Source organism: Sabethes cyaneus, chromosome 1 (genome assembly GCF_943734655.1).
Source record: "Sabethes cyaneus chromosome 1, idSabCyanKW18_F2, whole genome shotgun sequence".
Classification (NCBI taxonomy): domain Eukaryota; kingdom Metazoa; phylum Arthropoda; class Insecta; order Diptera; family Culicidae; genus Sabethes; species Sabethes cyaneus.
The window spans coordinates 41001481-41017183 of record NC_071353.1 but is presented as its reverse complement, the minus strand read 5'-3'; the positions used below and the strand labels follow the sequence as shown (position 1 = coordinate 41017183).

General features: G+C 42.0%; 1 protein-coding gene across 1 annotated transcript in view; it reads right to left on the bottom strand.

Annotated features, from left to right (window-relative positions):
• Nucleotides 1-15703, bottom strand: part of LOC128732946 (papilin) — a 227571-nt gene that overhangs the window by 31686 nt on the left and 180182 nt on the right. The window contains exon 3 of the mRNA XM_053826428.1: nt 2358-2418. Coding sequence (XP_053682403.1) covers nt 2358-2418 — 61 coding nt within the window. The remainder of the gene's footprint in view (nt 1-2357; nt 2419-15703) is intronic.

Sequence of the window (15703 nt, the reverse complement as noted above, 5' to 3'; positions counted from 1 at the left end):
AAGCTTTCATAACAAAACCCACATAACGTAGTTCTACGCCAACCGGTCGTGTTTGGAACACAACCCTTGGACATTTTTACTCCTCAGGATCGTGGTCAACCGATTTCTTGCTCATCGATTTTTGGTTAAGTTCTCCCTAGTGGCAATGCTCAAATAATTTTTCCAAGCAATATTTTTTCTTTTTTTTTCACCGCTTGCTCGCAATCCCCATCAAGCCAGACATTTTGTATACTCCGGGGCTCTTCATCTAATGCTACGGAAGCGGACTCTCCGATGGCCGAGCATGTTCTGTCCCAACCGTCTTCGAGGTTTGAAGCAGCTGACTCCTCGGAAGAAGACAATACCTCATCCGGTATTGGCGCGTAGTACTCGACAGATTGCGGATTATCTAGCTGCCTGATGTTTAGCCGAGAAGGACGGCTGTGACGTGTCAAGCGATCCTGTATTCTGCTCAACACTATAAAGCCCGTTCATAGTTTGTTGGCAATGACATCGCTCTGGTAAAACTGGGACTTTCCGCCGCAGATCTTCCAAACTTTCACTCCTTGGCGACAAATTTCCTGCAGAGCTGCGATGCCAAGTGTACGGAGTTCAAGCTGTTCGAGCAGCACCCGGTCACCACTAGCGAAGCTCAGCGATCTGCAAGTATCCAATCGTCGTCCTTGTTTCGTCACCTTGGTCGATGCCGAATATTCCGATCCGTATTTGCCTGACTGCTCGTAGTAGTCTGATTTAGATAGGTTGCCTTACTAGGGCCACGCTTCCGAACCTCTTTCCCTGTCGGTATACGACCTTTGTTTCCACCGGGGTTGGTTACTCGACTGCTAAGGGATAAGGTAGGGATAACAGTTGCTGGATAGGACGCTAAGGACTACTATGGGGTCAAAGAGGAACTCTTAGACTTTTCTATTTCGATATTTTCTTCGTTTCTCGATGTTTTATCATACAAAAAAACTTCAAAGCCGTGAACAAATTTTCTCCATCGTTTCTAGCAAAAAAGAAGACGCGTGGTTATTTGTAAACTTGCAGTGCCGTACTTTATTAAAAGTTATTTTTAACGCATTTTTGAACTTTTAGAAAACAGAGCGGCAAAAAATTTTTTTTTTATATTATTTGTCATATCCATAGTGGATGATTAGCTCTATTAAAGCTTCCAATGTGCAGCAATTACAAGAGTTACTAACTGTTCCAATCAGAGCTGTTATTTCATGCACAAGTTTTTAAACATTCTGGATTATTTCGGTTACCTATTTTTTCTTATTTGTTTGAATAAATCCAAATTGGGACCAGCTAGTGTTAATTAGAAATTTATATCCGAAATAAATATAAATAAATTCTTCAATGGCTAGAAGATTACTCTTCCTAAATTTTCTGACACTCTTAAAGTTGGTTCTATACAGTTTCCAGCAAATTTTCTTACCGAACACCATTATTCGGTAATGCTAGAAGTATTTCCGTAATTTCATCAGTGAGAGCTTCTGCAATCTATTATTCAAAGGAAAGCAAAGATATAGTCGACTGAACTTGTTATGGATCGAAAGCTGTGCGGAAAATGTTTGACTTTCTACGCAACAAACAGTAAACAGTTTCGACATTAAAAATTACTGAACGCAGAACTGTTTCAACATGCCCACTAGGTACCAGTCGGAAGTGTATCGCTCGGTTTCCTTATGGGAGTATGTTCCTTTCTACCAACCAACACAATCTACCGTGCGTCTCCCTTGATACGGGTGCGTTCTATTGTGCCCGCAGTCGGACCAGAACTGCAAAACGTTCGCATTAGCATTAACGACATCCGCATCACGTAGCACACGTGTACCTGTAGCATGTCAGCGCACCGTTCGATGGGGTGATGCTGAACAGTTTTCAACTTCGACTGGTAAATTACTATCGTTAAAATTGAATCCAAATTTACAATCAGCAAAAAAGATTAAATTTATTTTAAGAAAGTTGAAGACAATCAATTGGTATTGAAAACTAAATACGGGCATGTATTAGAAGCTAAATATCGCACCGTAGGACCGTTGCAAAATGCCGACTTAGTTGTGAGTGAAGACAGCCATACGGCCACTGTCAGGCACTGCCGTGGTATGTACTACTGCTGTTCCGGTAAGGTGAGATGGGAGAAATTAAAAATTGCCAATCAAAAAAGAAAGAACCATTTGCTGCTTGTTTTACGCCATTCACTAGATGACTTACGTTTGTTTACAGCACGGTAAATTTTATAATTCCCATAAAGACTATGGTTGGTTTGTTTCCATTACGATAGCGATAGCTGTCGGTTCGGTAGAGCCAGTTGGCGCCAGGCAGCAGATAAAACCAGCTGACTATGCAAATGCTAGCCCGGGAAAACTTACCCGCCTCGAATTGGATAAACTAATTTGGTACGCTATTATAAATACTACAATTTGTAAATATCTGAAAAGAAATGAAAGAAAAGTAGAAAAAATGCATTAGATAAATGAGTTCCACCAGCAGAGTATTGCAAAAAATCTAGACGAAAGCCTGATCGAACGGAAACTAATTAATTTTCCCGAATACTTTGAATCTCTCGTATCCATCAGTAAGGATCAGGCACCGATATAAACAGTAAAAGAAAAAAAAAACACCTCGAAGGTGTTGTTCCTCAGGATAGGGTAGCACCAAATACTTATCAAGTACTTATTTTACGTAATCAAAAGTGTTCCAATTAGTTCAAACGGGGCCAGCTAATATCGCGACATCCTTCTTTTTTTTTGGAGGGGAATACAGTAAACTCTCGTTAAGTTTGAAGTGCGGTGATTGTATGCCAGGGCCAAGTTTCCGAAAATGGCCCGGCATAAACATGCGGTAACAAACCACCCCAAAACCATGCCCGATTCTGGCCGCGTAGATAAAGTTTCCTGGTGAACAATTTGCATCTGCATGCTCCTGGGCTTATACCGAGCACCGTACACCCATAAGCACACGAAGGTATCAGGCCAGAACCTCACTTGATGTTACACGACCGTACAGAACCGTATGGTCCGAACGTTTTGTCAGCCTCTTGTTTCTTCCGGGGTCGGAATCGGAAGAAACAACGGGGTTGCGGAAGAGTAATGTGGTCGGCTCTCATGTGCCCGTAGTCTAGAAGGGGAAATCGTCGAAGACTGGAGTTTTTCAATTATGTCAAGTGCTTTTATTTACGCTACTTTGCCCTAAATAAATTGCTTTCGGCTTGCAGTTTTTCGACACAATCCTTCCTCTCAGCCTTCCCATCTGCCGAAAGTGGTGAGGAAAAAACTTGTCACTTACGGTGTGAAACCAGTCCACTGTCGTACCAACCGGACTCCGTCCCTTTGCATGCAATCTATTGTCCTGTTTTGGTCCTTCCGATGGTTTGTTTCTCCGGTTAGGTTTTGAAGATTCCGTCCGGTCATCATCAGCTGCCGGAGCGCTCATTCGGCTTATTCACTTTAGACGAGAGTTCTTTCAAGGGTTTGTAAACAACACACGTAAACAGACGTCACACAAACCCACACACACACACACACACATTCTGCCACTCTACCGGAGCAGGAGCAAAAAGGGCATGCAAATGAAATTACTGAACACCAAATGCTTTTATTTTGCAGTGGTTTGCACTAGTTTTAAAAGTGTGGTTTAATTATTGTTTATCAGGGAAAAGTTGAAAGAAACAATAGTGGATTTACGTGAGGGAAGTGAAGTGAGTTCATACTTCAGCGTATGGATCAAAATAGTAGAAAGTTAAAGGCAAAAACAATCATGAAAGGACAACTTGATGTCAGAAATTGTGAATCTGTGGAGATGTTTCGAGGAAAAAAAGTTTTTTCGGCGGTGAGTTGATCAACGAAAATTTCGCAGGTGCATAACAAAACATTTTGCGTCAGTACCCAAAATAAATAGTAAATTTAATGGTTTTAATGATATAATGGCTACAGCAAATTCTGTAAAAGGTTGTATTACCTCATAATTCCACCACAAAACGTATCATGTGTCGTATATCCGGCAAATGCAAATTATCCGATTCCCGGCAATCGGATTGATTTCAAATTCCGTACACATTTTCGGCATTGTGATGTGACAGCCGCATGAAGTGGTGGTGAACGGGATGCATAAAAACCCACCAGCTATTTAATGGCACACAGGTCGCATTAAAATATTGCACACGGAAAGACTGTGAACGGGAGGTTTAGCATTATTGAGGAAAGTTTTTTGTTTTCAAAATTTTACAAAGCCGCAGGCTGAAAACCTCTCTAATATAGAATTAAAAAAAAAAAAAAAATTTACAAGATATACTTTTCTGAGTCAATTTTTATTGAAGCAGTGTTTATTGAGATTTATGACGAACTTGAGACGTTTCTCAAAAGAATCACTGCGGCACGCACCTGGTCTATGGGCATGTCATCCCAGATCTTGGAAATGAGCTTCTTAAATTGGTCCATAGTGCTCACTTTATGTTCGCCATACACAAATCCAGGGGATTAAGATCCGGAGAGCTGGGAGGCCACAAAGTCTTATCGAGAAAATCAGTCAAATTCTCCCGACACAACGCTTGGACGATATTCGCCATGTGGGCCGGTGCGGCGTTCTGTTGAAAGACGTAATGATCTTGCCGGGGCCACAACCTTCTCCAAAACCTCGGTCTTATAGTACGCGGCGTTGATTTTCACGTTTTTCTTGATTTACACCAGTGGAAGCTTCCCACGCTTGGATACGGCCCCCCAAACCATCACCGAAGTGGCGCTCTGGAACCGCGGGTGGTTTATGTGGGACGGGGGGATGTTGGCCAACGTCGGCGCCCACAGCCGATCATTTTGGATATTGTGCGGTTGTTGCAAGATGAAGAGTTTCTTATCAGAAAACACGAACTCCTGGCCAGCGTGCCGTGAAAGTATCAGTTTTGCTGTCCAGCCTCTTCTTCGTTGTAGCCTCCGTTATCCCGTGAACCTTGCGATTCTTGTACGGCTTCCACCCCAGGTGCTTCGCCATGATGGTGTGGGCAGTCCCGATCGACACATCCAAGTCAACAGCGGTCTTTCGGATCGAGCGGTTTATTTTTCGACGAACCCACTCCCTCACCACCTTGATGGTTGCTGGCGTCCTCGCCGAACGCGGCCGCCCGGATCTAGCACGGTCCTTGGCCGAACCCATCTTCCAGTACCAACGGATGAACTTCCGCTTTACCCCGTGGGATTTCAACCGCCGAAATATGTCGCCGGGTCGCTCACCTTTACTACGACGCGTGTTGCGGTACTCCATCGCGCGCGGTAAACAAATAACAAATGGCATCAAGCCGACACCTTGCGCGTCGGTTAGCCTATATATAAGGCTAAAGCTGACACCATTACTAATACACAGAATGCACATGATGCACACTTACACAACGATGAAAAGTTGTATTCGAACTTATTGAACACCCTATATGTGAAAAGCCTGAAATCTCATTCAATAATACTCTGTTTGCCCTAATAAATACAGCGAATTTAAATTAAAAAGAAATCAATTACTCGACTTAGGAGTAAGCGTGTCCTACATCAAATTGCATAACGGAAAAAACGCTGTAGAAAATCACCCATTGGGTATTTTCTCTTGAAATTTTGAGGTAGTAGTAGTTTAGAGTGTATTGTTTGCCCTGGTTTTTTATATCGCTGTCAGTCTTTCGAAATTTGGAAAAAAAAGGCGTCATCCGAAAAGTAACCTCGCGAATTGATTTTGCGCAAGCATCTGGAAAATCCTGAACTATCTCATCGGAAAACAACTCGTAATCGTGCATTCAACGTTGAGTCGTGTGATTAAACATTGCTACAAAATTCTGAGCATCGAACGGAAAGAAAAATGCAGTCAAAATGGATGTTCTATTCGTGATCAAGACAGAGCCGTAGCGTGACATCGCGGCGCCCTTGGCTGAAACCCAATTTGGCGCCCCCTTGTTTCGTTAATCAGTGTTCCTCCCAAGTTTATCATTTTTTCGTATTCGTCCTTTGGTGATGAAAAAAAAATACAAAAGGTCATGCAATGTAACAAATTATCCTTCAATCCTATATTTATTAGGCCTTCTATAAAAATGCTTTGACGCCCTACCAGGTGGCTTTACATCGATTTATCGAAATTTTCGCAATGGCCGACCAAAAGATAGACATCGGTATTATATTCAACTCTTTCGTGGCCTTGGCAGTCAGCTCTTTCTCCGTTTTGGCGGCAAAATTATTGGAGCAAATGCTCCGTTCGAGCTTCACCCAAAAATATCTGATTGGTGGCAGTTGGAGAACGTTGGGAAAGTTGATGATCGTCGGTACAACGTTTATCTTCAACCGGTTCATCTCTAGTGATCTCTTGGCATGATGGGCCAAGGCCAGGACTGGCCCAAAAACTTGCGCGTCCTTTGTGCGATACTTCTTGATGAAGGCGGAAACTTCCATAAGGCACTGCGTACTGTATCTTCGTACCTCCTCGTTTACCGCGGCTTGCACATTTTCTTCTCGCTGATCGTCAGCCACAGAAGGATCTTCTTTGGGAAGATATATTTGACGTCATCGCTTATCTTCTTGGTGGGGACGTAAGGTACTCGGTCTTCTGCCAGTCGTTGCCGCCCAGCGTCAAGTAGTTTTCGTCGTCCATTATGACCGCGACATCGTACTTCGTCGGAAAGCTGTTTTTACCAGCACCTTCAGCCGTTCGTTGAGCGATTTTATGCTTCTCAGACACAACCAACATCGACTTATGCTTCCGCATGAAAATGTCCATTTTAGTCCAGTACTTCTTCACCGTTTAGCCGGTTGCTCTAGGTCTTCATTTTCAGCTTCTGCTGCAGGTTACGGTCGCGCAGGTTTTTGTTCAACGCTTTCGCTTTTTTCGGGGGGAGGATGTTGTAATTACCAGATTGGCTCTATTCAGTGGATACGAAGAGTTCCACCATGTCCAACTTCCCAAGTAGCACACTTTAGGTCCATTTAGTTGAAGCAACCGAATTACGACTGAAATTAGTCATATTTCGGTTACCACAACAACGTTGTAACAACCGAGCTAGTAGGGTTCTTCGCTACGGAGTGGAGCAGTACGGGCAGTACGAACAAAGCATTCAGCGTAATTGTTTGTCTTTTCGCCATGGCTGCTGCATGCAAATCAACTGGTAACGTGGTATTAAAATCGCTCAACCCACTTTTTTAATGCATATGTTATGCATATGCAGGCCCTTTTTGGCGCCCCAAGAGCTAGCGCCCTTGGCGGGGGCCAGTTTGGCCAACCATTCGCTACGGCGCTGGATCAAGATCACAAGCGTGTGGTGAAAGCGTTTCAGCGGAATCCCATTGCTTCGGCCAGAGATGTGGCCAAAAAATTGAATCTGTCTAAGCCGTTCGTTCAGAGAGACAAGGACCGGGAGGAACTGCATACATACAAAGTGCAGAAAGCTCCAAATCGTGAAGAACGGCAAAATACGGTGGTAAAGTCACGGGCCCAGAAACTGTACACCCAGATGCTGACGAAGCCTCATTGTCTCATCATGGAAGCTGTGACTTACGTCAAGGCGGACTTCCGATAGCTGCCGGGGCTACTGTACTTCACCGTCTAGCACAAGTTTGATGTTCCGGAGGCAGTAAGGAAGCAGAAACTTTTAAAGTTTGCCTAGAAATACATGCTCAAGTGATGGCAAACGGAGTGCGCCGTGCGTGACTACCAGGACTGTAAACGGGCGGTTCTACCTCAAGGAGTGTCTACAGAAGCGTCTGCTTCCTCTGTTGAAAGAGTCACTATTTGAAGGATGTCCTGGAGTGTTATGAAGCCAACCGGGTCACTTTCGTACCCAAGGACATGAGCCCCCACAACGCACCGCAAGCGCAACTAAGGCCCAGCGAGAAATACTGGGCTATTATGGAGTAGCTACTACGGAAGCATCCCAAGAAGGCCAACTCCGAGGCAGACATGAAGAAAACGTGGGTTTCCGTACAGAAGAAGTTGCAGCCAGATGTTATACAGAACCCTGAGTGGAGTTAAACGTAAGGTGCGATCATACGGTTATGGTATTGAAGTTGAATGGAATAAGTATGCCAAACGCTTACTAATGAAATATATTTTATAGTCTGAAAGTTTGAAAAGGATCGGTGAACTAGGTAATTTTCTACAGCGTTTTTTTCCGTGATACAATTTGGTTTAGGACACCCATGTACCGGCCCAACTTCTCAAATCTAATAAAGGATTGCTGTTTATTCAACCCGGGTTGAATGAACTGGATGAATATTATTAACTTTTTTATAATGGTAGTTTTTTTATAATTGACGGAGGAAACGATAGAGGAAAGTAATAAAACTAAAGATTTTGTCTTAGGGGAGACAAGGCGTGATTTCCCTTTCATGCAGAAGCATTAGGTAAGCAGAAAATTAGGTAAAACTCGTCTCTTTTATTCTCTAGTGTTCTGATGGAGAACTGCGATTTGTACGTGCAACTCGCTGTTCATAAGGATGGCGTGAGAACAAAAGAGAAAAACATAGCACCGCAACGTGTGTGTACACAAAACCGTGTTGGCAAATAAAATGACGTTGAAACACATCGTTGTTTCATTAAATCACTGAGAATCGTAGATAATTATTGAAAATAACAAATGATGCTCTAAAAGAGGCGAACCAGCCGCAGGCTGAAAACCTCTCTAATATAGAATAAAAAAAATGATGCTCTAAATAAAACAATTTCCAACTGGCAAGGATCGCCAATGTGGAATACGTCGACCACAGCCAGGAATTACTCGTGACACTGGAGCTATCGACCATTTTATATGACAAGCGACAAGGTAAGTTGCTGATATTGATATTGCGCTTTCCCGTGCTGGTACTTGGACAATCCACAGATGGCCCCACGGGAAAGTAATATCAATATCAGCAATGTTGTTAGTTCGTAAAATGGTCTATTGACACTACGCCTTACCACAGACAAACAGACATATCTTTTGGAAGAAAAATCAACCAAAATTATCGTACCACACATTTTGTCTGAACACTAGCTTCATCTATAATCGACATTCCCAAATATCAATTAGCATCAGTAGTATCCCTCGAAATCCTTTCGTTATTTAACGAATACGGAGACATTTCCAACCAGCAATAAATGCCTGACAAATATGCCTGTTTGTCTGCGGTCTTACCTTTCGAACTGCCTACACTCTTAAATGATTCTACCTGTAAATAGGTCGGATTTAGCAAAAATTTGGTTGAAACTACCCTTGCCCTTAATGCCCTTAAAGTGTACAAATTCAAATTTTGGGTAAAGAATTCAACCAATTTTGGTTACTTGCTACCGATAACTGAATTATTCTCTGTGACAAATAACGCACTTTTAAGTTCCTACTACCTACCAATTTTATGGTTGAAAAACTACTCAAAATCTGAGTTTGTACACTTTAAGGGCATTTTCAGTAGTTTTAACCAAGTTTTAGCTAAATTCAACCAAGTTACGGTAAACTCATTTAAGAGTGTGCAAAAGAACAGACAGACCGGCGAATGTTCAGGACTATGCCTGTGTACGTGTGATCTTGATTATATTGATACGAAAGGTGAACTATTGAGTACACTCAAAAAAATCAGCACGTCAAGTTTACGTGAAAACATAGGTAATTCTCATCCATCAAACTTTTCATGTAACATTCACGTGAATTGTTGGTAATTCTCACTCATACTAACCAGTCTATGTGCGATCCCGGTAAATTTTATCAATTTTCCCATTAACTAGTGCATGAAGTTCACGTAAGTTGCTGTACAGAAGTTTACATGATTTTTCACGTGGATGCGACGTGTCGATTTTTTTGAGTGTAGTGTTCCATGTTAACGAAGAACTACAGTAAATTCACAATGGGAGGTCTCATTTGTATCTTACAAATCCCCCAAAAACATCTGGGTGCACTAACGTATAAAAGTACAAGGGTCCATGCCTAGTGGCACGGGCGCAGGCTTGAAGTAGGACTACGAATGTAGCGCAATTCGTCTCCCAATGCTAAAGCCGGTGATTCTTGTATGAATTTCATATATAGATGATCAAGTTGCGCATTAAAGAATTGTGTTCTTACATGTGAGAAATTCATAATTTCAATTCTTCAGCTAATTTATATGGTGGACCTGAAAAGGTCCGTTTTTTAATCTCTAATTCTCAGATTTCTGACTCGTAGTGTCCATTGTCAACTTTCGTCCTTCAGATGGGCTCCCACCAATTTAAACCCTTCTGCTTCCGCGACCAAAATTTGGGTTTTCTAGCTTATTTAATATTGTATTATAGCAGCTTATTGTCAATTGCAAGTAAAATTGCACCATCCAAAGTGCGATATCGCTCATAAAGTGCTATTTTGCATTAAATCGTTTCGATCTTCGGCGCACTTTTTCGTTATCTTCCAAGCAATAAGTGCGCCGAAGAGACCGAAACGATTTAAGCTAAAATAGCACTTTTATGAGCTATTGCGCACTTATTGATTGGACAATTTTCCTTGCAATTGACAATAATAGATCGATGTTTCGAATCCAACACGGTTGGCGTAATTTCCACTCCACACCAAACAATAATCGGCTGCTGCCGAGTTTTACCACCTTTGCCGCGTCCGGATCCGGACAGGGAGATAAAATCGTAACTCTCATTATTATTTGTAACCCAAACAACGCGAAAATGATGCCGTTCGCAAAATCAATTCAACTGCTTCATATACTCATATATTCAGTAGTTCTTAAGAGAACTGATTGTTTTCTACCAGCTGTCAATAATACAAATCGAAGAAATTTACTGCTTGGCAGCAGTTTTTTTCGAACAGCATTCTCCGTTAGAACTTCTTTTGGCTTTAGAGTTTTCGATGCCTTTGCTATGGTCTTCATTGACTTAGTAATCTTGCTTCTCGCTAGCAAGTTTGGTAGGCGAACGAACCGGAAGCGCCAGTTCTTTGTTTGGACCAGCTTTCTCTTGTTGAAAACTAACTTCAAAGCCTTTTTCACGAATGTGTCCAACCTTGAAACGTCATAATTGTAGTTGGCGGCGATATACTTCTAGACGGCTTGCAACGAAGACCCGTTGACTCTTCGGTTTATTGGCGTCTCGCTTAGTGAATTTGGATGTCTTCGTTGCCTTATTCCGGGGAAGTAGCAACAGCTGAAGCTCAACGAATTTCGAGCGGATTCTATACAGCGTAAATTAAATACAATCAAACTTTGATCCTTTTGATTCAAAGGGAATTTAATCCATAGCTCTTCTCCTATATATTTCTGTCATCCGTGTTAGGGAAGCATTGGCGTGAGAAGGTAAAATTTTTTAGCAAAAATAAAATTAAAGCAACGTCATGAGTTAGAAGACCGTATGGTGAGTCACCACATATTTAACGTTTTATAGATCAAATCAGAAGAAATTCTTCATGATTTAAAGAATCAGCGACATTTGGAAATTTAATTAAAGAAATTTAGTATACAGAAAATTTTCATCTCTTCATAAACAAATTCGTTCGTCCTAAAAAGGACGGGTTGTGGCAATTTATGTGGTTGAAAATCCGGCCAGCAGAATGGCTTGAATGTTTGAAACAACACCTCCCAGGGCAATGGAGACAATGGTTACCGCACAGAGCATTTTCCATTAATTCATGCTCTTCCGCTCCCGCAACCAAATATTCTAATATAGCAGATAATAGATCGATGCTCCGGTACCAACGCGTTCGGCGCACTCTACACCAAACAATGATCCGCTGCTGCTGCTGCTGCCGCTGCGCTGGGTTTTACCGGTTTGCCGAGTCCAGTGAGGGAGATATAATCGCAACTCTCTGCTGTCTGTACTGTACCGTACCGATGCCAATGCGAAAATGATGCCGTTCGCCGGTTTACTTCTGATTATATACCAGAGCAAACGGCAGCAAGTTGTAACAAAGGCGGATCAACGTAGGGCAGAGAATCATAGACACGAAAGAAAGGCGGTACAACGTACAACGAAACCGTACATTGTTTGAACAAAACCGGTGTCCGGTGCTTCCTTAATGGAGAGCTACCAGTTTCTGCAGAGCAACCTAATATGAAGCATCGTCTTCATGCCACCGAAAACCAGTGGAAAGTGGAATGAACAATTGTGTTCAGAAATATTTGTCTTAATACAGTTTAAACATATAATTTCTGACGGGCTCATACTTCGAACGCTTATACTAAACTGCCAACATCACTTTAAAATGTGAGAAAAATCAATTTAACTGCTTCGTATACTTTTATTCAGTAGTTCTTAAAAGAACTGATTTGTTTCTACCAAATATTAGTAATGCAAATCAAGGAAATTTACATCTAGGCAGCAGTTTTTTTCGGGCACCTTCTCCGCTGGAACGACTTCCTTTGACTGGGGCTTTCGGTGCCTTTGCTACAGTTTTCATTGGCTTAGTAGATTTTTGTTCGGGGCACCCGCGTATTTACTCCAGTAGTACAGCTTTAATCGGAGCTACCTTTGCAGCAGTTAGCAAAGATAAATTGTTTTCGTCCGTTTTATCAATCTTGAACGAATCGGAAGCGCCTGTTCTTTTTGTTTGGACCAGCTTTTCGACAGCTAATTTCAAAACCTTTTTCACGAATGTGTCCAACCTTGGAACGTGACAATTGTGGCTAGCGGCGATTTACTTCTAACGACTTGCAGCGTGGATCCATTGATTTTACTGGGTATTGATATGCAGCAAAAACCATATCGTTCGCTGGCGGACGAGTCGGTGGCTTCTTCGGTTTGTTGGCGTCTTGCTTGGTGAATTTGAATGTCTTCGATGCCTTATACCGAGCAAGCAGCAACCGCTGAAGTTCAACACTTTTCGAGCTGATTCTATAGAGCGTAAATTAAATACAATCAAAGGCCAGCTTAACCCATAGCTCATCTCGTATATATTTCTGTCTTCTGTGCTAGGGAAGCATTGGCGTGGGAAGGCAAAAACATGAAAATAATGAAATAATGAATATCCGTCTAATATTTTCTCAATTATTAAACGTCTGTTTGGGAAACATGGAATCTATTGTATTGTTATGGATTTTTTTAAAAATTTCCAATCGATTGATACCAATATCTCTAGAATCTGTTGACGGATGACTGAGTTATAAGCGTGCAAACCATAACCACTTTTCGTTACATGTTCCCTTTTCGTTTTTCTAAAGTGCACCCCAATATAGAAATCAAAGAAGTAGTCCTACTTCAAAAGAGTTTCAAATAATCTAGTCCATCTCATTGAGCCTCAGTATGGGGTGTTTTCATGCAAAGTACCGCACAACGATGACACAGGGACCCTGTCACAGGGTTGACTGAGCTCCTAACGACGATCTGATGTCTAAAGCGCGGGAGTACACGCCAAGTAATTGCAAAACCTTACAACGCCAAATTGTGTCACCAAGACACACGAATTAGAAAGATCAGGCGTGCCTTTTTAAGTGTTCACAGTATTTAGCGCTCAAATCAGATTACCTTACCAACCAAAAAACCAGGTGACTTCCCAAGTAACAATTCCGCGCTAGCAACTGTCACTCAATTCTTAGAAATCGTTGAAATCCTCTAAAAACCAACTCAACTTTCCCAAAATCGGTCCGTCCGTGTGGTTTGCGGCGCTGGCTGCCGTGACCACACGCAATGCAAGTTGCATAGGGACGCGGTGCATATGGGTGAGCAAATGCGTGCGAGGCGAACCTGTCCATCGAGCGATTAATGCAGTGTCGCACCATGCCATCATGCGTTCGGGAACGTGATGGAGCAAAAAGAGGTGAAAAAACATTGCTTGCAACTGAGGACGACTGATTGAATCATCTGTTAGGACCTTACCGTGCTCGATCGACCCCTTTCTCACAACAAAGGTCCCGAGTAGCATCGCCACAAATTGGGTGTGTAAATGAAATTTATGTCCATCTTTTTTGCCGTGGTTCGGAAACTACATAGGCTTTTTTATTGCCATGGAAAATTATGTCATTGCCGGCTGTTTTTTTTCACTGTGAAGTGGTATTTCGATTATTGTATTAATCTATTAGCAGCAGGATTAAAACCAATGTGCTTGAAAATTGTGTTTAATTCGTTCATTACACTAATTGGAAAACGAAACGATCGAAATGCGAAAATTAGTTACGGTTTGCTTCAACTGCTGATTCAATTAAGTGCGCCGTCGTTCAAAAGCAACTCTAAAAGTCAATGCTCAGTTTAATTGCTTGGCAATGATTGTTTCTATAACATCAAATACTGTAAACATCCCACATCCTAGTACACTTCCTTGAGGAACATTGAACTTTTGTTTTGACTATTTTTCCCGAAATAGTCAACATATTTGCGGGTGAAACAAATTATCCTATTTCCAAACCAACGAGTTGGAAAACGAATCATTCTAAAGATTGATTAACTGGAAAATGAAAACATAGCTCAGTTTAGCCAAACAACAAATCGCTGATCCTCAAATCTCTCACACACCACCGGACCGGTGTGAATGCATACGGCTGGATAAACACAATTTACAATTTCCGCAACTCCTAATTGTTGCTAATCACGAGGTCGAATGTTGACCATTGCAAGGGGAGGAGAAACGAAGGACGGTTCCCATTGCACCGGGTGTGCTCTGTGGAAATTAATTAAAATCCAAAGCATGTACGGGCCGGGAGCATGTTAAATCCATTTGATAGACCCGGCTCCAGTCGCTACCTCATCCATGGGGATAAAATTCGCTTCCGTCAAACAAAGAGATTACGCTCGTGGACTAGGCTTGCACACGATTGATTGGAACTTTTCCCGTGGCCACTGTAAACAATAGCAAGTGCAATAAAATAACGACCGAAAGCTAACATCAGTGACGAGTGACGATGTGAGTGTGAATGTTGCTGTTGACCCTGCGATACCGCCAGGGATCAGCCGCTGGCTGGGATCATAATACTGGCATCATAAATGAACCGATATGAGTGACTTTTCCTGCCGCAGCGCGCGCTGAACGCCAACCGTGCGCCACCTACCCGCCGCTTAATGTCCAGTGCGGTTTTTAGGTTGCCCGGCGCGGATAAACGAGTAAGTAATTAATAAATGCGTTTCCGCCAGTGACAATAAAACTGTGACAAGCACTAATGAACACAGAACGATTGTTGGCGCGAATGTTTCCATTTGTTTGGGCCCTTTCTTTGATGTTATCCGTTTATTAGATTTGGCGTAATTCGATTTTACCCATGATTACGGGCGATTACTAGATCCATGTTAACTATACGGGGTATGTAACGAATGGGTTTTTTAATAATTATTCTCCTTATAAAATTTATTTAATGGTATAAATTCGCTTAATGAGAACTTCGGTAATTGCAAAGTCTAAATGTTTCAGTTTTTGCTTATACGTGTATTTACAAAAGAGTATGTGGCAGGGAAATATTGATTGGTTACTTACAAAATAATCCTCATTCTTGTTGATGCAACAGAAAGCAGTCTTTTGAATCAGATTCCATCACCCTTCACCCGGAATATATTACAGAAGAATATGAAGTATTGCGACAGAATCTTAATAAACCTGGGTGTACAGATCCAGGGAGCAATCTGCAAGTACCTTTGGCATCGATTTTTCTTTCATGTTTATCAGAATAAAGACTCAATGTACATTACGCACCAATGAATGCGAAGTTAGCAAACACTGCTTCTGGTGAAAAGATTTACCAACTAGCAGACAAGTTAAATTTATGCAACCATGATGAAATGTGCACGTGCGTACATATTTCTGGTACCTAATATGAACGAAGTGAGAGCAGATTCC